This window comes from Lepisosteus platostomus, chromosome 3 (assembly GCF_059453375.1).
Source record: "Lepisosteus platostomus isolate fLepPlt1 chromosome 3, fLepPlt1.hap1, whole genome shotgun sequence".
Lineage (NCBI taxonomy): Eukaryota > Metazoa > Chordata > Actinopteri > Semionotiformes > Lepisosteidae > Lepisosteus > Lepisosteus platostomus.
Window position 1 is genome coordinate 74,026,977 of NC_142613.1, and position 25,968 is coordinate 74,052,944.

At 38.4% G+C, this 25,968-nt stretch overlaps 1 protein-coding gene across 2 annotated transcripts; it reads right to left on the bottom strand.

Moving 5' to 3' along the window:
- Positions 1 to 1,002: 1,002 nt before the first annotated feature.
- Positions 1,003 to 25,939, bottom strand: gpr63 (G protein-coupled receptor 63). Of its 2 annotated transcripts, none has more exons than XM_088626793.1 (2): positions 25,161 to 25,939; positions 1,003 to 2,725 (listed from the first exon to the last, which is right to left on the bottom strand). In XM_088626793.1, the coding sequence occupies exon 2, from the start codon at positions 2,457 to 2,459 to the stop codon at positions 1,329 to 1,331; it is 1,131 nt and encodes a 376-aa protein (XP_088482919.1). In that variant the 5' UTR covers positions 2,460 to 2,725; positions 25,161 to 25,939; the 3' UTR covers positions 1,003 to 1,328. The 2 variants fall into 2 exon arrangements, with proteins under 2 accessions (XP_088482919.1, XP_088482920.1); XM_088626794.1 differs by lacking the exon at positions 25,161 to 25,939 and adding an exon at positions 12,432 to 12,568.
- Positions 25,940 to 25,968: the final 29 nt, after the last annotated feature.

The window sequence follows — 25,968 nt, forward strand, 5'->3', positions numbered from 1 at the left end:
GATAACAGGATCAGTCCTACAGCCTGGAAATAGGAGGATGACATGAAGGTTGCGACACTCATTGACTGCACCAAGGAGTCACAAGCTGTAAATCCTGACTGTCTGAGTTCCACTGAGAGTTCACTCCTGCTGCAACACCCTAAGCATAACAATCAACTACTATACAGTATGTGCCGGCAGTACTGAATACAGTCTGTGAAAGCCATTTTTGGTGCAATACGTGGAAAGAAAAATAAATCAATGCGACATACAATAAAAAGTAAAAATAAACGTTTTTGAAATCACTAAGTAAGGCCAAGATAAGCTACTCATTTAACCTAAAAAGCTGAAATTTTTATACACACTGACTCTAGTGATCTCATTCATTGTTCATCACCATTCTTTTAATAAAACATCTTGTTGGTAACAAGCACGTGCAGTTTACTTCTAAGCACTACCACCAAAAAAGCCTTCATCTGAGAGAAAGTGAACAAGAGTCGATTGATCTAAAAATATATTCCATCCCAAATCCCTGAAGCAAATGTTTTTCTCTTCACACATACTTGTGTATCAGAAATGTATTTGCTCTGTGTGGCCATTTTCTTTCAGAATATGTCCTGCTTAAGGGAAAGCAGCTGTCCAATATCTCTGACCTGGAGACTGTTTGTTCTGTTGTTTGATTCTTCTCTTCCACTCTAAGCAGTGTTGTCACTGCTTAAGATTCTTCCAGGACAAAACAAAAATGTCAAGCTGCTAATGATCTGTAAAAAATGACATTTTAAATTTACAACATTTACTTCATCACGTTTTTAGCATACTGTTTTTGCTTATCTTACTTCTCATTCTGACCAGTGACAGAGCTATCTACTGTACATACTTAATATTCTGATTTATTCAGTTACTGAATTAATGAAGAAAACCATTAAAAAATACATTCCCCAATGATGCATGATGTATAAATTAAGGGATATATTTCTATAATCATCCAGCTAATGGCCTGAAATGAAGCACAATAAGACATAATAACAATGTAACAAACGTCTACATTTTATTATATTCAGGAAAAAAGTACAGTACACTTAAATTGCACATTTTCACAAAATATAGCAGCATTCAGACTGTCATGAACTCATAGGCACAAATAAATGGCCTAAATAAAAAATATTTTTTACTTTGTTTTTTGTCACATTTTATCTTCCTAGAAATAAGATATTACATCATGTAAACCACTCGTTTATAACTCACAACATGTCATGTTTAGAAAATATAGTGTTTTGATATAGTTCACATTGCAAACAAACAGGAGAATGGCATGTAATGGCAGTTTTCAAATCTTTTACAGTTGTGCGTTATACAACAGACCGGTGCTCTCCACAGACATAGATGGCGCTTGGCCGAATTCGTCTCCTTGTGTGGCCAGGCAGCTGAGGAAGGAACTTGAAGTACTTGGGCATTAAATCTAAACAGGCATCTCGAAACTTCTTTATCCTCCAGTAGTAAATCAGAGGGTTGAGTGCAGACTTGAGGTAGCATAGCCACAGAAGCCAGGTACTAATTTCAAAGAAGTCAGACTTGTAATAGAATCCACTGTTGAAGGTTGAAACCAGGCTGTAAGTCGTGAAGGGAGCCCAGCACACTGTGAAAACCGCAAACAAAATCAGGATAGTTGTAAAGGCACGCGTCTTGAAACTCATGTCTATGTTCATCTGGAAAGGCTTCTGTAGGCTCATGAGACCCAGCTTGCTTGCCTGGCTGAGGCAGATGCTGTCAGTGTGGCTATGGATTCTGATGGCATTGTGGCGTACAGTGTTCAGGATGCCCATGAAGGTGTACAACATGACCATGAACGGAATGAAAAAAAAGACTAACATGATGAGCACGACATAGGTGTGGTAGCCTGGCTCTGTCGTGTAGCCAAACACACATTGCGGAGCCCTGGAAGGGACCTGCAAGTTGGGCTTGCCAATGGCCAAAGGAAAGGAGAAACAGAATGAAATACCCCAGGAGACACCAATTAGCACTTTAGCCCTGTAGGGGCTTAACTTGTCCTGTTTCTGAACGATTATGAGAAACCGATCAATGCTAATGATAAGTAAGATGGCCACTCCTTCCATGACAAACAGCCAAAAGAACATAGCTGATACTCTGCAAAACACCTCTCCAAAGATCCACTGGGTGGTGACCACAGTGACCAGGGCGAAGGGCATGTTTAAGATGGCCAGCATCATGTCTGCAAAAGCCAGGCTAGCAAGGAGAATGTTAATGGCTGACCGCATAGCTGAACGCTGGTAGACCATCAAACAGACGACCACATTCCCTAGGAAGGAGACAAGCAGGATAGAAATAATGATGATCAATAGGAATACTCGGAGGGGTAGGCTGAAACCCTCAAAGTTCTCCTGTATGGTAGGGGTGACAGTTCCTCTCTCTGTGGAAACACCCAAAACATGTGAACTGTTGTCAGATGAACCCTCAGCCATGGCAATTCACACCCTGGGATGCAGTGCTGTAACATTTAAAAAACCCTCATCTCTGGCAATTAAGGTTCCGCTGTTTTTTCTCGCTTCAAATGGGAATACATTATCTGTGCAAACCATTCTTCCCAGGGGTATACAAGCAGACTTGCAAAGATGCCATCGCCTGGCATAATGGTCACTTCAGTTCTCTGACATGGTATAACCCCATCCATCGGGAGTCTCTGTGTTTCACTGGAGGTTCCAACATCTCAGAAGGTCTGCGTCACATCCTGAAAGAAAGAAACAGAGTCGTCACAGAGAGACATCACAACCGCACTCCCTCAGAGTCCCTGGCCTGCAGCTTCACCGTTTTCATGAACGGATTCAGTCACTACAAAGTTTAACTGGATTTTTGAGCCACAAAATGTTTTTTGATTTGTTTCTATCAAGGGAATTTTCTTTCACCAGAATATAAACCTGCACTTTTTGCACAAAAAACAACTTTTAAGTACAGTTCACTGGGGTTATGAATAAATCTAGAGGATACTGTATAGCAATTTTATTTCAGCCACAATACATTTAAGATATTATTACATTATCAGACTGGGAAAAGTAGTTAGCTAATTGGACTAGTAAAGCTCACATTCTAATAAAGTGTTCATGAGTCAGCATTAGTGTAGTTAAATATAGCCAGAACGCTATATATAGGATTTGTATATCATAAAGAAAATTAAATGCAAAAAATTTGCTATATTTCTAATTACTAGTTTAGAATCATTGTAAAGCTATAATTTTGACAATTTCGGCTTTGTACTAGCAGTGAAGAGTAAATGTTTAAATTAATTTGGATAAAAAAAACAATGATAGTGTCAACATTGAATAATTTTAACTTAAGAATGAAATATAGCCTTTGCTGAGACTTTCTATAACAGACATTAACGTGTATGTTCAGGTGGGGAGCTGCGTCAGCATGCGTAGGCTGCAAAGGAACAAGTAATAGGTTTATTCCATGCTGAAAAGAGAAGAGAGAAAACACAACGTTTCGGCTGTGAAGCCTTCTTCAGGTGGCTTGTTCCATTAATGTGTATGTGGCAGTTCATTTATCTCAGAAAGATAATCAGCATTAAAAATATGAAATGTGAAATATGATGTGAAATGGTCATTAAATTTCAGTCACAATAAAGTGTATAATAATTTAAGTTTAAATTCATTCCCTTAAATTGCATCACTTCCAAACTTAAGCAGAAAAATTATGCTACAGTAGGTTTTGAATAGTTTAAAATTCAGTTTTTGCTTCACTTTAAAGTGAAAACAAAGGAATATGATTGTACAATAAAGTACCACTTGTTCAATTAATTTGACTCGGAAAAGCGGTGGACAAAGTAATGAAACACCTAACAAAAATCACAACTAAAAAGAATTCTACATGCGTTTCATATTATTTTCGATAGCAATTACCAGTAAGTTTCCACTATAAATCATGTAAGCAACACGAGAGATCCAACAGATCAAATTGGTCAAATTGTTGGTGCCCAAAATGCAGGCGTGTCATTCAAAGAATCGACCAAATTATTGAATGTGTCGAGGGGAACAGTGCTGAACACCATGATGATATACTGTATGCCAAAGAAGGGTACACAGCAAAAGGAAAGAAAAAAGAGGTCACAAATCAAAGTTCACTTACAGGGACATGGGTGAACACTTAACAGGATAGATGCTACAAACCACTAAACAATAGCCTAAAAATTACCACAGAATTGAATCTACACATCTGTGAATCAGTCTCTGCAAAAACTGTACAAAGCTGATAATTACAGTAGGGCTGTCATTCAGAAACCACTTGCAACCTAGGCTAATTCACAGCAGCTCCTGAAGAAAGTTATATGGTCTCATGAGTCATCTTTTACTCCTTTTACCTTAATCTGGAAGGGTTTATGTTGGGAGAAAGCTCAAGGAAGCCTTCAACTTGACTACCAGTTCCCAACTGTTAAACATGGTGATGGATCTGTTATGGTAATGGGAAGCCATCTCTTGGGAGTCACTGGGTCCATTTATTACTCCGCATGATAGAACTACTGCCAAGGAATACAAAGCCATTTCAGGTGACCAGGTGCACCCTATAGTGCAGACATTGTTTCCTCAAGATATTCCCATATTCGTCTTGAGGAAACGATTGCTCCTCCACACTGCTACCCACAAGATACACTGCTCAATGGATACAAGAGTTTCATGAACATCAGGATAAAGTCAAATCTGTTCCACGGCCTCCCCAGTCACCAGATCTAAACATCAGTGAACTGTTATTGGATAAACATAGCCTGTGGAGTAGATTTCTACCTCCTTCTCTCAAATAACTGGAGGCCTTCTTGAAGAATGGTCCAATACCTCACTAGAAACTCTTCAGAACTTGAAGAAGGAAGAAGAAATGAAGCTGTTCTGAAGACAGGGAGTGGCCCATCTCCTTATAAGTTAATAAAAATTTACTGTATATATTGCTTGTTGATATCATTATTTTGTTCACCCCTGTCTATTTTCACAATCACAGCGATTAGCGGTCTGAAAACAAGACAAGATCTGATAAGATCATTTTCCAACTAAATCCCATCATTGTTTAATGGGATCAGTCGTGTAAGCTGTTAATCCAAACCGTGATATTCCCTGTAGTGCTTAAGGAGAGACTGGGTTTCTGCAAAGCAGACAGGCTTGGCATTTGCCTGTGAGACTGCCATCTCTACTTCTCGCTTACAGATAGATAGGCCCTCGAGAGAAGAGAAGAAGAAAAAAAGACGTAGTCCTCACCATCAGATTAAGTTTTTTAGTAACTGACAAAATGTAGGTCTTACTGAGGTCTGAATTTTTCTGAATATGAATTACTGCTGATGCAATGATTATGGATAAATGCAAATATTTATTTTTATCCATGTATACTTGGAACCCATTAGTGGAATCTGAATAATATCATAATGTTAATAAAACTGGGCTTATGACATGTCTCATTCTAGCTAGTAAAATACTTTCTGCAGTATATGGATTTCAGTAATCAATGAATTCCATTTAAAAATGAGAAAAAAAAATCTGGAATTTTTATGCATCAATTCTACACATGGAAACAAATGATCCACCTACTGTAATTCTAGTCTTTTCATTTTTTGGTTAAAATTTTAAGTATAAATCTATTAAACACAATATGATACTTTGTACCATAAATACTTTAAATCACTAAATAGACATATCTAGATTTCAAAGTCATGCAAAAGTATTAAAAATTAAAAAAAAAAACATAACAAGGATTTCCTGATACATATGTAATTATAAGCTTCACTGGGAGAAACCTCACTATTGATCAAACAAAAGACTATCAATCAAAGGTAGGTGCCCCTTGTATTTTCATAGGAACCTGAATGTTGCTAACAGATTTCTTTAGTCTCTACATAGCCCAGCACTCGGATTGTGTTACAGCTCCCTACTACGTCTTGATGATAAAATAAAACAACCTATATAAACACAGAATTATTTTGTGTAAATTCCTGCAGCTCCAAACCACCTATGAAATATGTCCAGTATATGCATAGGCGGTGTATGGTCCTTCTACTACTGGGGATCGCTTTGAATTTGTTCATCTTAATTTCATTTGCCAAGTGTCTGTCCAATCCAAAGTGTTTTTGGAATTCCTCTTGCCACGGTTTCTGACTGCCACTCCCCCAATTTCTGCTTCACCTGCAAATTTAAGCAGGATATTCATTATATCACAATCTCACCTACTTACATAATTAACTACACCACGGCTTACATCTGACAAGTTAGAAATTGTGCCTTTTGGTAGGCTAGCAATAGACCAATTTCAGCCAATCTGCTACTAGAGGTCATTAGGCCTCTTATGACACACTAGAGGTGGATTAGCTAATAGCTTATAGCCCAAGCTTCTCTCCCTGTCTGTGTGTCTCATAGATAGCACGTTGGGGTCTGCGGAAAGACAAATTCCTCATACAATAAATTGTTTATGGCCAGTAAAGTGATCTTATCTAATAATTGGTTAAGGGTAGAGATTGCCCATTCTCACACTGGGGGTTAAATTGGTTTGGTATAGAAAGAGGCTTCAATGTGGTCGCTGGTGCTGAGTTTCTGAAGAACGTGTGTTTCTAGAGAGGGATTTCTTTAACAAAATGGCTTTAATGTGCACAGACCTCACGAGCCACTTTAGGTTGAGGCCTGTCATGTGCCCATAAAGATGATGCACCGTTTCCTGGTTGTGAATCACTTTTCAATCCAAGTGCATAAAATCTGTGGCTACTGTTCCACTACTGGATTATCTGTCTAGATGATGAACAAATGTATCAGCATAGACACTTATAGTAAGTGTTTTTCATAGGTTGATTCCTCAAAGTGATGTTTTCTTATCTAAACTAATTATAGTGTATGCTTTTGCCTACTGCATGTCATCTGCCTGATGTTTTCCAAGTATCTGTGCTATAGTAGATAGATGAATGTTTTTTTTTATTGCATTCACTTGCAGTACACCTTGGAATTAAATACAGGTTCAACCGCATTAAACAGTCTTGTTCATGAGTTATGTACAGACAAAATGTGCATAATGCTTGCTTTAAAGTAATACACGAACAGAACATATAATTCTACTCAATCTATCCAGCTACTTTAATTTTTGTCAACTCTGAGTTGCTCCAGATAAAGATACAGTAAAGAGTCCATAAAAAGATACTGTAATTACAGGTTATTCATAGAGGAGGAAGAGGGGATTAAATGCATCTTTAAACATGTCGCTTTCAGAGTAGGTAAACAAACACCTAAGCATATGATGTTTGCTAAGATTTGTTGGCACATTAATGGGCACATTCTGTGGTCATGATCAGACGCACTTCTTACATCCTTAATATTATACATCATACGCAGTTTCTACAGAAACTGATTTTTGATGTTTTTATCACCAATCAAAACAAAATGCAAATACTCTTCATGAAACTCCATGCTGCAATAAAAAGCTTATCTGCAATGTAAACATTCGATGCTGTTATTTTAAGGTCCAATTTCAGTTATGAGGACAGCTGCATAAGTCAAATTGAATATGGTTTAACTGCTTAGTGACAGCTGTAAAAAAATTGGGCTTTGTAATATTTAATCACTGCTGGAAAAACAGCATAAATAGGAAAGTCTATAACATAAAATAAATGTAATGATGAGGCCCACTTTTAAGTAACTACTTTGATGACATATTATGGCTCATTTAGGAATATTTACAGTATGCAAAAGTTTAAAATCAATAATGGATTGATACCAACCATCCTTATACTTGCTAGTATATTTTGCTAACAGCCATATTACTGTAATGGGGGTGAGCGTCATATTCAACATTCTGTTCAAAGTATAATTTAACTAGTTAAGATATAAATCAGTCTACACAGCAGCTGTGCAAGTGCAGACCACTAAAACTGTTAAAACTGGACTATTTATTTGGAAGTTCCATTCTGACTTGACAATTCAGGGACAACAACTGTGGCAAACAAAAGTTGCCATCAAAGGGCTTCAGTTTAATCCAATATTAAACCTCTCCTGGATTTTACAGTGGGTATATGAGACAAACTGTAAACTCTGTTAGTTTAAGGAAGTAATTTATTAGCATTCATCATTTCAGTGTTAATACTGTATGGTACTCTGCTGTTATGGGACGCCTGTCCACTACAGAAAGTTATTTGCCTACACTAAAAAAGTGTTCTTGTGGTTGTTGCTGTCCAGGTTTCTCCTAGTGTTCTTCAGGATTCACCACTGGCACGTTTATTATTTACAACACTGCCACAGATTCAGTTATGCCATCAGCTACAACTGCAACATTCACATTCATTTCCGAACAAACCAGTCAACAAAACACGAATGTTACACACACTTAAATACACATCAAAGCAGAAATCTTCTTTATAAAAACACAGAGCCCAGCACATTAAGAACAAACAACAGTAAAACGTTTTCCGGTATAGAAGAAATCAGCTCCAAAAGGAATAACTACAGAAATGTCTGTTAGTATTATATTACATATTTGATTTAACAGCTATGAAACCATTTGGAATCACTAAGTAAATCCTAGTGCCAACATTTATGAGTAACCTTTTTATAGGAAGATAATTAAATACTTCTCGTCCTCTTTGACAAAAGACAATGTCACAAATAAAAATCAAATATCAATCCTCATATCCTGTATCTTGTCCAGAGTTTTTTTTAATTAGGGCTGTGGGGGTGTACAACAAGCTAGCCAGCCATGGTGTTGAAGCTGATGTCTTGGCTTCTTTCAAGAAATGGCTGGAAAAGATCCTCAGCTCAAGTACTAGTATACAAACACCTTTTGACATTTTTTTAAAATTTTAAATATTTAGATTTCTATTACATGTATTTTTGTATATTTTTAAATGGAATTCTATAACCAAATCATACTGCAGCACAAAACAAACTGCACTTTTGGAAACGAAAGCTTCTGAATTATTAATGAGTCATATTAAGTCTCTTTTTCATGTCAAGCATATTTTGCTAATACTAGAGCAGCACCTCTACTTTGGCACCACAGAATGTGACAGCTCATATTCTCATATTCTCATCATGAAGTAAAAACCAGTTGAGGCAGCTGGTGTTGAACCTAAATTTGGAGATTACAATTTCCATTCACACCTTCCCACTCTCTCACATGAGTTCCATTTTTAAGCAATGTATCAAGAGCCTGGAGGAAAGAATTTGTCTATCACAACACAAAAAGTAAAAAGCCTCAGCTCAAGACATCTGAAGAAAAACAGATGATGTTTGGGAAAATATAACAATTTAGTTATCTATAACAGTTATCTATAAAACTTTGATTTCTCAATCATTTCTCACCACTTGCCTCGACTCTGTGATTCGGAACTGCCAAGTGTGAATGAACGTGGCTAAATGCTATACCCACGTAATGGTGTGGGAGGAATGAATACCCCGGACCCCTTCATCTGAAATGGTTCTGAAGGTGGATGTATGTTCTTTAGAAGAATTAGCATCAGTTTAAGGAGTGAAGCATCTCTGACTGACAACTAATCACCAGTTGTGTACTGGGGAAATCCCAGTCACAGTCAGCTAGTGACAAGGTTCGGACTGGAATCAAAGATGTCGGAATTATAGGACTGCTCTTTAAAAGAACACCTTTGCTTGTTTAGAAAATTAGGAGCTCCTTTTTAAGCAATTTGACAGAAAAAGATCATGTTTAGTACTCTAGCCTGAGGTTTTTACTTTTTAAACACATGAGGCAAGCAACATATTTTCAGTTAAGTCCACATTTTAATACAATGTAACACCCTGAAAATATTTCAACACTCAGTATTTAAAGACATTCAACTGATGCAGGCGTCACACTTCACGACTTTTCCTAGGCTTTTCATTCGTAGCCTTCATTTACATAATCGTAAGAAAATCACAGCGAGTTGTAGAGAGTCGCAGCGCGCGCCCGTTACCGCCAGTTGTGTAGTGTGACACCCCCAGAGACTCAGTCATACTGCTCTTAATAACCCCTACGACTCTCTGCAACTCGCCATGACAAAATCACACTGATTCGATCTTCTCATAACATAACATCACTTTATTAGCCCCATACAATTTCTTGCATTAGGAATTCGTCTTTTTTTTGCATACCCCAGCTTGCTCTCCATGAGACACACAGACAGGGAGAGAGGCTTGGGGTCAGAGCGCAGGGTCAGCCATTGTACAGCACCCCTGGAGCAGTTGGGGTTAAGGGCCTTGCTCAGGGGCCCAACGGAGTAGGATTCCTCTGCTGGCTGTGAGATTTGAACCAGCCACTGCTCTGCCCCCTATAGCAAGTTGTAGGGATGGGCAGTGAGCCAGATGTGTACCTGTGAGCCAATTATATTACACGTTTTAGTGCAATACTAATTTGTTTACAATATTTGTTTAAAAGGTGTTTTATATTTTTAACTGTGTTTTATTTTTGTAAATTTGTTATATATTTATAAAGAAGAATTATATTTCTGAAGATGTTTATTGGAGGAAACCTTTCGTGCGATGCTCCTCTTGTGCTCCGCGTTGACTGGCTGTCAGAATGAGGCGACCTCGCGGGACTTTCGCGGCGCAATACGAGATTTGGAACCGTGTTGAAAAGTCGTGAGGAAATCGTGTTATTAGTCACCCCATGCGATTCCTAGTCAATTTTACCCCCCCTGGGACAGAAAAGGCAGCGAGATTCAGCAACTACAGTCGTTAAATTTGACATGCTCTCGTAGTAGAAGTCGTGTCGAGTCATGTAGTTTGACGCCGGCTTAAGTAGGCCATTTGGTCCAACTGTCTTTATTTGTCTGATTTTTTTTATCCAAAACAACTTACATATTTTTTAAGCCACTTATGATATTTTTTAAACTAAAGCACCTTGCTTAAGCATATTTTAACATGTCCACTCCTAGGACTGGAACAAACAAAATTCCTATTATGAGCACAGTACTCCAACTGCAACTCTACACTGCGTCCATCTTGCCTGTTCAGTTACTACAAGCCAAACGATGCAAAAATTAAACAGATTTCTTACAGAAAACAAATATTTGCTGTTAAAGCCATCACACACAATGGTTCAGAAAGCATTTTAATTAAATCTAAGTCAAGTGTGTCCATACCAACAGATGGTAAGGTAAAACCTAATCTAAAATTGTAGCTGAAGGCGCTATCAACCAAATCAAATGACTTAACGCCGCAGATAAATCATGCAACAAAATAATCAGTTCTCGGGGGTCATTATTACCACATTTCCATGACAAAATTCTCAAATGAATAAATCACATCTGTTTTTTTATTGTCTTTCCCCATTCAATTCTTCTTTTATAATAATGCATACCAAAACTGCAATTCTTTAGAACCTCAGATGTTACCGTCAGAAACAAAAACGCAGTTTAAAAGAAGTTTAACATTAACTGGGGGCTCCCCAGTGACTCCACTGGCACAGTGGCTCTTCCCAAGCCCACGCTGGTCACTATCTGGATGTTGCAGAGATCAAGTACGACACACACCTTGAGCGATTCTCATTATTCATGTCTGGTTCTTTGGGAGATAAACTCAGTCGTCAGTGCGCACCTTGACATAGCAGTCTAATGTGGCTGCTTACTGAAAATGGTCCCTTTCTCCTCTAAAAAGTCCAGATTCAGAGTAATTTTACTCTGGACTTTCAAGTCAGGGCAGAAAGGGTTAAATACTACTTTAACATTTTACCATGGGAGTTTATATTGTTCATGGCAAAATGCACAATTTTAAATTAGTGTCTTATAAAGTAACTGTAAATATTTTATATCGGACAAAAAAGACCTTTTTCTAATGATTTGTGCTTTTTAACAAAACATATATAGATAAGAAAATAATCCAAATATCAAGGCAGTTACATAAAAACAAAATATAATCAAGAAAACGGATTACAAATGTCATGAAACTTCCAATACCGTATGGAGATTACTACAATCATACAAAACATTTGGTAAAGCATTAAAACATTTTTCCACCAACATTCCTTATAAATATGTCCACCCACTTATAATTTAGCTAAACCACTTCAAACTTTCAAGAACAAACTTATTTCCGAAACAGTCATAAATCCACTTATCCACTTACATCCAAAAGTTATTGAGAACGTAATTGAAACCACTGAGCATAGAGCTAAACTGCCATTTGGGCTATAGGTCAACAAAACTATGATATGAATGTCCAATTTACTTTGAAGTGCCTTCTAGAGATAATGTTTTACAATTAAATTATTTTTTCCCCAGTGGTGCCTTATTTCTGTATTAAATATTCTTAATTGAAATTTTACATATTAGAAAGTAACTAATACCAAGAAGGAACAGTTGTCAGGAAAACACATACAATGTGCTACATACTGTACCTTCAACAAATCACAAGTTTTTATTAATTCATATGTCAGACTATCACAAAGAAGACAGCAGAATTTTTTAGATATTTGTTGGCAATTCACATTTAACTTACGGTTTCAGTCTGGAAGAATAGCTTCAGAGTAGGAATCAAGACATTTTAGAATCGTACTCAATTATCGACTTTTACAGCTCTGCCTATCACAAATCTCAACAGGAATGCAGACAGCAGAACTATTCCAATTGATTTAAATGCCGCTTAGAAATTAAGGACAATTGTTTCTCTCCCAAGGGAAAAATATCTATAGAAACCATAGTAACCAGAAAAAGACATCTGCTTAGTACCTTGCTCCTCAGCGATAACGCTGCATGCAGAGTAGGTTTGGCACCTAGCAACAAGGTCCAGCCAGGCAGTGTGCTTCTGCTATTTAGTCCCTTTTAAAATGGCACTGCCCTTCTTATCTTCTGCCACAAGTATGAATACTGTTGTCACCTTGGCCTCCATTAAATTCTGTACTATACATTCGTCACACTTCAGAAGAAAGAAAACTATTTTTATGGACAAAGCAATTCCCATGCAGGGGCTGAGATGGGGACATGCTTGAGACATGGTTCTATGTCGTTTTTTCCCCCACGATACTGCAGTTCTAAGAATGACTCACTCCTAGCCAATTTACTGCTTGTTGCCTTTAATTAGGTATACACTTCATAAAGAAACAGTGGAAGGCTGAACAGCAACTGAACCTGCTCACGGACACAGAATTCCTCTACGCGAAACTTCAGTAATCTTATAAAGATTTTCTCAAACTATTTCATGAATACTTACTACCCGCAGCACAACAAAAGCAGATACAAATATCTTTCTATGCTACTTTGCCCCTTACATTATTACCAATAACAAAAAACAGGGGCATTGTTTTAGTGGTCCTTGATCCTTCATTTTACATACAGTATGTTAGTTTTCAGGGGCTTTAAATTGACAATGGAAGATTTATGTTGCTTAATAACAGATCCAGTTTAAACAATGTCAAACAACTGCAGAAGAAAAGCAAAAACAATCAACAACAGAAACAGAAGAGTAAATTCTCACTTCTATACTTCAGGAGCTTCTGTAATACTTCTATTACAAAGAATATTTATGCAGATATTCCTTTGCAGACTCTGCAGGTTTAGTTTATATTTTATAGCAGCACAACTGCAATTGATCAACATGACCTTGAATATGGATTTTAATCACAAAAACTTATCTTTGTGATTATATCACGTAATCCTATGCTGGTTGGTCGAGATTTATGACATGAGCCGAAAAATGAAACGCAACTATCTGCATTAGATCTTGCTTAAAAAGGATGATACACTCTAGTCGTAAATTCATGTTTGTCAATTAACTGAATTCAGGAAATTTATTCAGACCTAAATATTCCTTTAAATAGAATTCAACATTCTGGTATTTGAAGTGCAATCGAAGCCTCTGGTAACTTATATACAGTAGGCCTTCCTGAAATACAAAAGGGAAAACACATTGAGGACATACAGCAGTGTCATGTACTGTATTGTCATGATTAAGATCAGAGAGTTCTCTGTAAACTGCTGGCCAATAGTCACTGACCTCCAATATTTGGGGGGATGGGTTCATAACAATCCATAACTTTGTACTGTCCTGTCCATTAAGACATTTAAGGCTACTGATTTAGAGGCTACCAGTCAAAGGAAGGGGCCACAAGTGTATTTTGCCAGCACAGATTGCGATGCAAATGGTTTGAGGGGAAACGGTAAATCCAAAGGCAACAGCTGTAGCTCTTCAACAGGTTTGGCAACTTCAGGATTCAAAGTGTCCAAAACTCCAGTTTGCGGCACACATGGCAGGGCTGAGAGGAAGAAGACTCTGTTGAGGTCGAACTACCAAAAGAGATGGGTAAAATGACATCTAAATAACTTCTGGAAGCATGTCAAACAGTCAGATGAAATGAAAATCGAGTTTTTCAGACATGCTCATCGGCATTGTGGTTGGCATTAAAATGTTCATGTTGAGAAAACATTCCTGCTGACTGCCAAACGTGGTAGAGGGGGTGTTGTGTAATGGGGCATTTATGGCTCCTGGAGTCCTTGTCAAGAAAAGGAAAATCTTTGAAAGTTTCAGGTCAAAAACCCGGTTCCCTCTTCCAAGAGGCTCATAAATGACATTCCTGCAAGATCCAAAGCATACATCCAAAGTGTTCGAAGCAGTGGTTAATTGCACACAAAATTGGAATGGTCCTCACAGTCTCCAGTCCTCTATCCATTTGAACAACTGCAGTGTCCACTCAAGAAGTTCTGTTCACCAATCTAAACCAAAGGGTCAGAAGGAGCTGCAACACATCTGCCAAAATTCCCCCTTCAGAGGTGCCAGGAGCTCACAGCACACCACAGGACTGTCAACACTATGGGCTTCCATGCCAGGGGAAGATTTACAAATACTCACTAATGGGATGTAAATGCATGCGACGCTTTCTTGCGTTTTCTGGACTTCCAATTAAATAAGGACACATAACCTTTCCTCTATGCAGTGCTATTACGGTTACAGTCTAACTTTTTCACATTTAAATGCAAGGCATTACCCAATCTATAAATAATATGATATTTTTGTTCCAATTTCATCAGGGGTATTAATTATTCTGGAGGGCACTGTATTTCTGCTCTCCCTGCATGTTCTACTTTTTATACACTCGGAAAAGGCTCATTGTTTATTTCTTTTTCCTTTTTAGCATTGAATTAGGTATTGGCACACTAGGATTTAAACTTCAACTGTGGTAGCCACTACCACAAAATAATTACTTTTCAGTACATATCTCAATGCAATGTAGCTCGGACAAGCTTTTAAAAGCTTCAACTTAATATTAACAGCTATTCAGTTCAAATAAGTATTATTCTGATGTTCCCATTCTGAAACTATCCTGTAAAAACACCATTTTCATATGGATGTCATTAAAAGGAGTTTATTACACCAATCACAATCCGAGTTAACATAAGACGTGTCCTTGAGCACAGTGAAACAGCAACATACAACAATGGAAATGGCAGATCATAATCATTAAGTCACATCAACCATAAAGTGATAGAGTTATGACACAAACCAGCGCTCTATATACCGTTTCACAAAAAGATATGGCCAGAACCAGTGTTTTCAGTGCGTGGCTTGACAGTAATGGATATTATGCCCATGGATTGACACCAATGGATATGAATCCTTCACATTGAATCGTAACAATGAAAAGGTCATGTAGATGAAATATTGTTATACTTTACATATTTGACAATTATACATTTAAGCTTCTTTTTCAATGCGGTTGAAAAGATAAGCATTTGGGGCTATGAGCCTTCTCATATTTCCCTTAATGCAGCACGGAAAAGGCTGAGTGGTATGTAATAGCATCACTAGAATTGTCCTTTAATTGGCTCCAAGTGACTGATTTAATTCTTTAAACAGTACAGCAGCAAAAAGGAAGGGGTTAACTAGGAGGAATTAGAAAATTAAAAAGTCATGCTGATGGGGGAGGAGTATAAGGTCAGAACCCCGTATAACAAATTATACGTGTATTCTATGGAGGTCACCAGGCTGTATTTCTTCAAGACCTGCGGTAAACGATAAATAAAGACATGGAGGCTACAGTTAAAAATCCCCTGATGACATTTCATACAATAAATGATTAGGCTAACTGTCCTTGGAATCTGTTACAAAGTTTTCAATAGTTATGTATAAATTGTTACTTTTAATGCAAAAATTGAAGTACTGAATAGAAATTTAAAAAATGTGTAGGTACTAACAAGGCCACGGTCTTCATACATTTGCTCTTTTAAAAAGCAGTCACAAAATATTCTTATTTTAAACTTTGATTTTGTTCTTCATTTAAAAAAGGGGGATAATTATAAATCTGGCACTTAAAAAGAAAGCTTCAACGCACAGAAGTGATGTTAAAATCACAGATCCAAGGAATATTTTCACCCACCATTCTCAGAAATGACAAAAATGCATCATGTGGACTACAATTATATATTTCAGCAGACATTTCTCCCATTATTTATATTTGAATACCGCTGGTAGATATTTCAAAATTCTCAGTACCAAATATATTGCTTTTATGACATTTTCAAGTTTTTTTTTCCATTTGTGGTCTTCAGAGAGTTAACTACTAATTTATGTGCTTTGAGCCTCTTGGTCTCCATGGAAACAAGACAGGAAGTACTTGGAAATGAGATGCTTCTTCTTAAGATGCAGCCTGTAGAAATACATCCACTCCAAGCATTTCAGGTGCTAAGGCTGAATATCAGTTTATCAACTGAATTTGGAAAGAATCTGTGTTAATATATACCTATAGGTAGCAACAACAGAAAGAATGAAGGTTAGGAAGAAGCATTTTATTCGATGCTTGGCATTGTTTTTATGTTTTAATGCCTATATATACCATATTAAAATCCATCAAGCATATTAAACGAACATTGATATTTTTAAATTTTTCTCTTTTAGTTCAAGTACAGTAGGTAGCTGAGTCAGCATGCGTAGGATGCAAAGGAACAAGTAAAGGTTTATTCCACGCTGAAAAGAGAAGAAAAGAAACACCGTTTCGGTTGTGGAGCCTTCTTCAGATGTCACCAGGAGTAAGCATGGAATAAGCCTTTACTTGTTCCTATTTCTTTTTTACCCATTCCTCCCAACAAATGATACAAATTCTGACATCCAGATAAAAATGCTTTTCAGTTTGAACAGTTGTAAAAACACGTATAACACTAAATCATGAACGCACTGCAGAGAGTAAAAATCTGAAATGTGTGAAATGCTCTATAAACAATATGTAAACGTTTTAAAAGGTCTCAAAGATCCTTTGTAATTTACTTTCTTGCATCTTTCACAACCAAGATAGTTTAAGTCCCACTGCATGGCGTACACTACTGCACATAAAGTTGAACTAGTAACTGGCATTTTACCTAAAAAAGTAACTGTCAGCATTAACTATGCTATGTATAAAAAACCTATCAAGCCACTATGTGTGTTCAGATTACATCTTTTGTTCTGGGTCCTATACATCTAAAATGTACCCCTATAGTAATAGAGCAAAACAAAATATTAAAATGTTATTAATGCCAGCGCATTAGTACAGTGACTGGGTTCAATTTAGGACCTGGGGTGCCATCTGTGTGGAGTTTACAGTATATGCTCTCCCCATGTTTGCATGGGTTTCCTCTGGGTGCTTTGGTTTCCCCCCAAAGTCCAAACACACACTGGCAGGTTAATCGGCTTCTCCGACAATCGGCCCTGGTGTGAGTGTGTGTCTGTTTGAGTCATCCTGCTGCCCTACAACTGACTGGCATCCATTCCAGGGAGAACTGCACCTGCTGCTTGCCATAAAAGGCTCCAGCTCCCCCTTGACACTGAATTGGATGAAGACGTTTGAAAATGGATGGAAGTTTTTCAGGTTAATATATTATTAGACTGAAAATACTGCTCCCATTCTGTGCTTTGATTTCTATAGTTTCACATTAGGAACAAACTATTAATACAGTAATACTCTCCTTTGATGTTTAGCTTTTCCCTCGAGTTATCTTTCTAACTCCACTCCTTATGTATATCCTTTGGAGTTTTCCTTGGACTCCCTTCCTTTCAAGCTTGAATGGTTTTGAATTTCTCAGTAGATCCCTGCCCCAAGGAATGAAAAAATGATGGCGCCCATCTTTTTTCAAGACATTTTATAGATCAGTCTGAACCCAAGTTTATAGTTTGCGGGCATGTTGTAATGAGCATCTGAAAACATGGTGTTTCTGTTCAATCTGGATCTTCCTGCCCTTCCTGAATGCCCATTCATCACAACTGGGTTTGGCCTCAAATCAGCAGACATGATGGTCTTCTGGTTGGGTGTTTCATGGATGACCTCTCATTTGAATCATGTCTTTATGTTGTTGTTTATTCAATTACCAGTCCTCAATGAGTGAGACCTGGAAACGGTGCCAATACAGACTAAGTGAATACTTGTATAATACTGATTCAAACTGCCATGAGGAGTTCAGGACAGAATCAACACAAGAAGGCACAGAGACCCTCCAGGATTGGAGTGAAAATCAGCCGTGCAGCATAGTTCCTAGCTGTTGGTAGTGTGCCACTGTGCCTCTCCGAAGCCAGAGTTCCCTGTGAGCGGCCATGATTTCTGCAGGAATTTGCATATTTACCCCGTTTAGAAATGATTGAATTTCATTTGTACCATTTTGTGACTCATTTTATACCATACGTAAAGTGATGACTGTGCAGCCCAAGCGCAGGTCTCGGGGAGCTCCTTCGGGCTTTCCGGAGAGGCAGAGGGTGGCTGTGAGAGAGTCAACAGAGGAAGAAGGATGAAGGCAGACGGATAGGGAATACCCCGGCAGGAGAAAGGGTGTCTGAATACTACAGCAAGAGTGCAGGAGCGAAAAACAGCTGAGCAGGGAAAGCAGGAGAGTACTGTCAGAGTGAGGCGAGGCCCCCAGAGGAAAAAAACCAGAGAGAAGCTGACGAGGCGAAGCCTCGGAGAAGACAGCCTCTGAAAAAACAAACTAGCCCCGCAGAGGAATACAAGATGAGGCTGACGGAGACCGGGAACAAAAATAAAACTCAGCTGGGTCAATGCTCCTGAAGAATTCGCAGGAGAGTCCGTCAGACAAACGGAGAGCGGAGAGTGAAGCGTACGCTTGCATGGATGGCTCGTAGCTCAATGTCAGAGCGGTGGTGCAGTGGAGTGAGGTGCTTTAAACAGGCAGGTTTGGACCTTGACTGACTGCCAGATTGTAAGAGATCAGGTCTAATTGAAGGGCGTCCTGACCTCGTCTGCACCAGCTCGGAGGAGGAAGGCTGAGAACTTGTGCAAATGTTTGGCTTGCCCCTGGCAACAGCAGGATGCAAGTTGGTCCCAACCCAACTCGCAATGGTCCCATGTTTATCTTGAAATTGGCGTTGCAACTCTGACGTAATACCAGTAATAAACTGGGAATTAAGTACTAACACATAAATTTCATGAGTACAAGAACAAAAGACAGATGCTATAGAATTACTGTAGCATGCTGTTATGATCTACAAGGAATCACAGAAAAATGGCATACAATGATATGAAGAATAAAGAATACAATCTTAATGGCTGGCTGTAGCAATTTACATGAGAAGGAGCAATTAGGAACAGGAACTTAACTGAGATGCACCAAGAATCTCAAAAAGTACATGGCCTAGGCTTGTAAAAAACAAAGTGGTGAAGAAGTGGTTATCATGGGCAAATATATTTTTCTCATACAGAATGGAAACACGAAAGACCTCAGCATCTAAAAATAAAATAGCAGACCTGGCTAATGACTACTTACTCAGTTTGTCAAGGCACTTACTTGAGAGATAGCCTGTTTTAACCTAGTCTTTTCAAACAATTGCTAGGTAAGGATATTAGAGGTGAGACAAACATAGTTCTCCAGAGATCATAATATGGAATGCTTTGAAGTACATTTTTCTGAACATCATCAGCAGCCCTATAGAGACACACTTAAGGTGACCAAAATCTTCCTTCTATTCCAGTCTTACTGAAAGGGGTCACAGTAATCCTCTATTGTCAGTAAAACACTTGAATCACCTAATAAATCTACTTTCTCTGTGTCTGCTGAACAATCCGACACATTCGTGCAATTCTTTCACATCTAACTGCATAGCAATAATAACCAACTTTACCTCCTGCAGACATGCCAACTATAACCTTTCCTACTTTCACAGGTTTCTCTCCTTTTACTGCTATTAAAAACAGTGATAGGAACCCAATATACTCGACAAATAGGCCTGCTATCCTATTTCCAATCTGCATCTTCTCACGGAAATCCTGGAACACGTAGTGGCAGCTCAATTACAATCTTACCTTGCATCTAAATCAGCTTTTCAAACCTTTTCAGTCAGCATTAAGACAGGCGCAGACCTGAAACAGTCCTTGCTAAGGTAATTAATGTTTTGTTGATGATGCTAGACTCTGTGCATCTTAATATTCTTGTTCCACTGGATGGAGGTGCAGCTATTGCATTTTTAACTTCTGGACTGAAAGGTACGAAGCTCGTGACCTCATCCAGGGGAGAATGAGGATGAGCAGACTGACCCCTCTGACCCAGCCTCCTTCAAGCCTCGTCTTTTAACATATCCCAGGCAGCACAGCCCTCTACAGGAGGTTCAGTACCAGCTGGAGGAGGGGAGAATCCCTCATCCACAGCACTCAGCAAGCTGCGGGGGTCTCTGTGCCACTGAGAGCCAAAACAATCTGAATCCCACTAATTCCACCCTACGTGCGGCAGTATTCAGCTAATTCTGGTCAAAGAGGACATCACAGCACTCAACCTGCATGCAGGTGATTGACTTTACATTCAGCTCAGCTGTAACTGAACATAGAAACCTTGGTGCTACCATGATGCCACACTGGATTGTCATTTAAACTGCATACACCTGCTCCCCAGGTTACACAAGACTCGACTTACACACATTTTCAACTTTACATAACCTCCCGTGGGTCCCGCAATAACATTTTCACAGCAGAGTTGCACAGGATAGTTTAAGTTACATGTATGTAGACCATGAAGTGTGTAAAGTTTGTTCAGCAGATGAATAGTGCATGTGAAGCATAATGCTCCTTTTCACTTTATTTCACTTCCCCTGATATCATCAACCCTACATGGAAGTCCAAACAACTGCAACCACTTCATCCTCTATGTTCCCCAATCTTGCTCATGATGCTTCATCTTGCTTCACCTTTTTCTCCCACTTTCTGGTCGAGCATTGGGAGCACCATGCAGATAGCCCCAGATTGTTTCTGTTACATCTGTTTCTCCAGTTCTTCTCTTTGCTGTTCCCACAGGACCTCCCCTGATCATTTATACCCACTCTGCTCCATGAGTGCAAGTGCACAGTGTCGGTCTACACTGAGGTCCTCCTCCTTCACAGCCCTCACCATTCCTAGAGCTCACACCCTGGTTGCACCCCGAGCTGTGACGGAGATGAGTTATCCATCCAGCCCTTTATCCCCCTCCCTCAGTTGGTGTCCAACTGGTGCGGTGTCAGCTTTGGACTCTGCCTCTCAAAGCTTCCATCTGCAAACGCAGGTGATACCTCTTGTCCTTTTAGGACTTCTAATTAGAATACATCCTCTCCAATCCATCCTGAAAATTTCAACAGGTGGCAGCAGTCTTCCTACTTCAGAATCGGGTTACTCTCCTGGGTCGCTGCAGTGTTTTCCGCTGTCTACCACAGAGTTCCAGTCTCAAACTAGCCTCTACTGATTAGCTGCTAGTACTGCCACCTGTTTGCTTATTTGCATTCCATCACCCACATCATCTCTGCTTCCCATCTATTTCATTCACCATCGGTGTTCCACGAAAACAGAGCATACCCAAATTCGACCTCGCCCTCTTTGAATGAGAATTTGAACTTCTGAATGGTATAGAAAATATAATTAGTACTAGAGGATCAACTGCGTGTCAACAGGGTTTGAAGTAAGTTTGTAAATAAACAAGAAGGTCTTGCTTAATTGACAGGTTAATGGACAGAAACGGAGCATATGACTGTCTAAACGCACCTTCAGAAGGCTTCAGAAAGTTCACAAAGGATTAAATCTGAAATTGCCAGCATCACATGCATGTATTCGGATTGAGATAATGTTAATGGATCAAAAACAGAATGGACAAGGGGTGAGTGCTCCAATTAGGGTAAGATAGTTAGTGGTGTACAACAGGGGTCAGTATGCGAACCACTGCTTGTCCTAAAGCTCAGAGTGACTAAATGCATGCCCAGGAATGCCTTAGACAGAGAGAAAAAAACTTGACCTTTGTAGTTATAAAAAAGAAAAGACTATAAAGAGACCTGATTTAAGCATTCATAAGCCTCAAAGGCAAAGCCAACCAAATGGACGTAATTAACAGAAAAACACAAATCAAAGGATAGAAATGAGAACTAAGGGGAAGTGCATTTAAAACAGAGAAAAGGTAGAAACAAAGTGTTGTGCCAGTCTGGAATAAGCTATGTTGTTAAACCAGACACCAGTCAATAGCCAGTGACCTGCCAGTATGTTTTTGGACCGTGGGAGGAAAGCCACGTGAACACAGGGTTGCAGAACAAACTCCAGACGGACAGGAATCGAACCCAGGGCTCCAGCACCGCGAGGACACAATGCCAACCTCTGCACCACCATGGCAGCAATGCAAACGTTATGTCATTATGCATTTCATTTCCAAAGAGTACTTGCAATTACATGTATAAAATCTATGAAAAGACATAGGAAAATAAAAAGAAACTTGGAAAGCTATGCAAACAGTTAAGAAAAAGGAAAACCTGTCAAAAACAAGCATTAGGCACGAGATGTCATCAATTAACCCAAAAATGAAACACGGATTTGCAAAGCTTATTGACAAAATCATTTGGTTTGAAATAAGGTACAGTATGTTCTTAAATTAGACATTTAATTAATTTTATTCTATTTTGATTTATAAATAGTAACATACCACCTTGCCATCACTTCATGTGTTTTCATGCATACTGTGAAAACTGAACACTGCACCTCATTAAAAGCTTTTGTTGTCCTAGACAAGTTGTTAACCACATGCACAAAAGATTTGACTGAAATCAACCAACAGCTGTCATTTAAAAAATACTTTTTGTGATTATACTGTACCACATTTTGTTAATAAGAAACCATGTTAAAGATAGTCTAGATTATTTGTTGCATATACTTTGCACAGGCTGACACAATTGTTACCTAAAACAATAGAAAAGGGGGTCATTTATCAACAATATCATTATCCTAAAGATTTATTTTTATCTGTGAGGTTCTATTTTCCTGATGGACTAAGCTGAACAACAGTATGTGATTCTAAACTGAACAGCAATAAGCAGAACAAGCTCATGAGGCAAATATGAACAAGTTACTAAGCACCTCCAATTTTAATTTTACAGTCTGATGTTCAGCTGTAATATCTTACTACAACAAGGTATTCATTTAGTTACTAAGACTTTCAAAAAGTGAAAAAATACATTTCAAAATAATAGTGACTTATTTTATGGAGATACAAGTCTTATAAAATGTGTGCTTTATATTTTACCCATAAATCTAAAAAGCTCTTCAAATACATCTTTAACCTTTGGCCGAAATCTGCAGGTATGTTATATGCTTCTAAAATTCCCTATGTGTGGAAACGACAGAACCGAGTAATTTTATGTTAAAGCTGTGCATTAGTAAAACGTTGTTTAAGAATAAAAGTGCACAGTTAGGGTTGTTATTTTACAAACAAATATTGTAATAAGTCTAGAGAAGAGCAACAAGCCACTAACCACTATACCAGGCTTAAAGGTACATGCTGCACTGACGGGCTGAAAGAACTGAATCTTTTTAGTCTTGAACAGAGTATTCATATCACATCAACGTGGACCAGTTTGCTCTGGTTATCTACAGTACTAACTGTCCATTGCAGTGCCCACCTTTTCACCAACCATCTGTTGAGCTGGGTTTGCACCTGGAATCTTTCCTCTGTTGCTTGGCGATGGCAAGCATAATACAAAATACAAATATTAACAACTGACAGTTCTTTGCCAGCAATTTTCACTGCCACACCCAAATATCTTGAGGATGAAAACGCACAAGACAATAGCTGGCCATGTTACATAACACGATGAAGACTAAATGTGTAAATATACTCAATCGCGCATGGAAGAAAATTAATGTATAGGCCAAATCCGGTCTTCTCTTCATTCAGAGGCACAGTAGACTACTTATGGGCCGGTATGATACGTATTCAATTCAATTCAAGCTTTATTGTCCCCTAGGGGAAATTTGTTTTGTATCATTTCAAGGTTGTATGCTTCTAAGTTTTCAAGCGAGACCTTGAACGAAAAATATCACATATACAATTCTTTCAAGTGGATTTTTTATTCGTCTAGATATATATATGTCTGTGTGTGTATATATATAAACGGTTTAAAAATTTGATTAGAAAATTAATTTCAGTAAACAATCGATTACACGAAACAATGTACTTCAGAAACCGACAATACTAATATTAATACTGTAATTACAATATGCAACATCTGCACGCTAACTGTATAGCGAGAAGGGAATTAAAACTTTCTCTGTTTCTGTCGTAAACTGCACGCATTGATACAGTAGCTATCGTAAAAACTGGATTCTGTTTCAACGGGGTGGTCAGAATACATTTTTGCCTTCCCTACACTAACATGTATCTGTTCCGCATGAAAACGAACCGAAAACCCCACTGTTTACTAGTCTTTGAAGTGAAGGATTGCTCGGTGCTACTGTACCACTGCGGGTTTATTGGTGTGCGATGCAGTCAGTGATCATCCAAGAGAATGGGTGGTCCTGTCGAATAACACTTTTTAAAAACTGTTCACGTAGAGATTCATTTTCTTTTTTATTTGATAAAAATGGTTTTCACTTATTTGAAAAAAAAATAAAAAAATACGGGATTACAAACAGTTCAACAAACAAGAAACGAAATGTTCTCGCTACCTGTGCAAGCAGGATGCTGTTGAGTCGCAAATGATGATTTTCCAAAAGGCGTTTTACAGCCCTTTAAAACTAACGCAATCATTATTCTAGATCACGGTAAGGTTCGACTAGCTACGAATTTAGGTTTATAATACCCGCAGCTGTAGAATGTAACTGGGAGACGAGAAAAAAAGGATTATTTTTACAAGTGTAGCGCACAGATTTGATACCGCAAATCAAGCCAGTGTAGAAAGCACATCTGTATTTCAAGCACCGAATTATTGCTTCATTTCCTTTAGAAAAAAAAACCCAAAAGATTAATTCCTCACAGATCTTACCTGTCAATTCCGCTGTATTTCGTCGTTCAAATGATTCGGCACAGCAGACTTGGCGATTTCGCCAATTACCGGAGCTTTCTGGCGGAACAGTGGATCTTCCGAATCAAACAGAAATGAAACATACAGTAGTCTGATGCTAGTAGCACATTTTCGCAAAGCTGTGTTTTTAAAGCGATTATTTTACCACATAAAATCAACAAAATAATGTTCCAAGCAAAGAAATGCAGTATTCCACCCTTGCACATTTGCTGATGGTTTCAATTGATCCGGCTGTGGTACTCGCCTTTCTCTTGTGAGGACAGGCTCGAAGTGTCGATGTTCAAGTTTCCGGTGATACTGGGTAGCTACTAAGTCATGATAAATCCATATGTAAAGGGATAAACTTTAAAGATAACCCTTCACTCTTTTTCCGCCTGAAAATATCTGAGACGGTGCTGAGCAAAGCTTCTCCGGCTCGGCGCACACTTTTCCACAGTGTGCATCTTAAAGCCGACAACAATGATGGTAAACACTTTCCCTCTCCCCTTCACACAACTAATAGATATTTCTCCCCCTCTTTTAAAAAAATGTAAATTATTGCAATTTTTAAAATATCAGAAAATAATCTAAAGCGGCTCATGCAACCTTCTTTTCACATATTCTTTAGCGAAAATACTTCAGTAGACCATAATAATATCCCAGTCTCTGCACGCCGCTGCAAAATGCAAGGGATTCAATTCGGAAACAGCCAGTCGAAATCCCCGCAGCCACAGTTTCAAAGTACAGCACACTCCACTTTGTATCCGGATTTAACTGACTAAATCGTAAG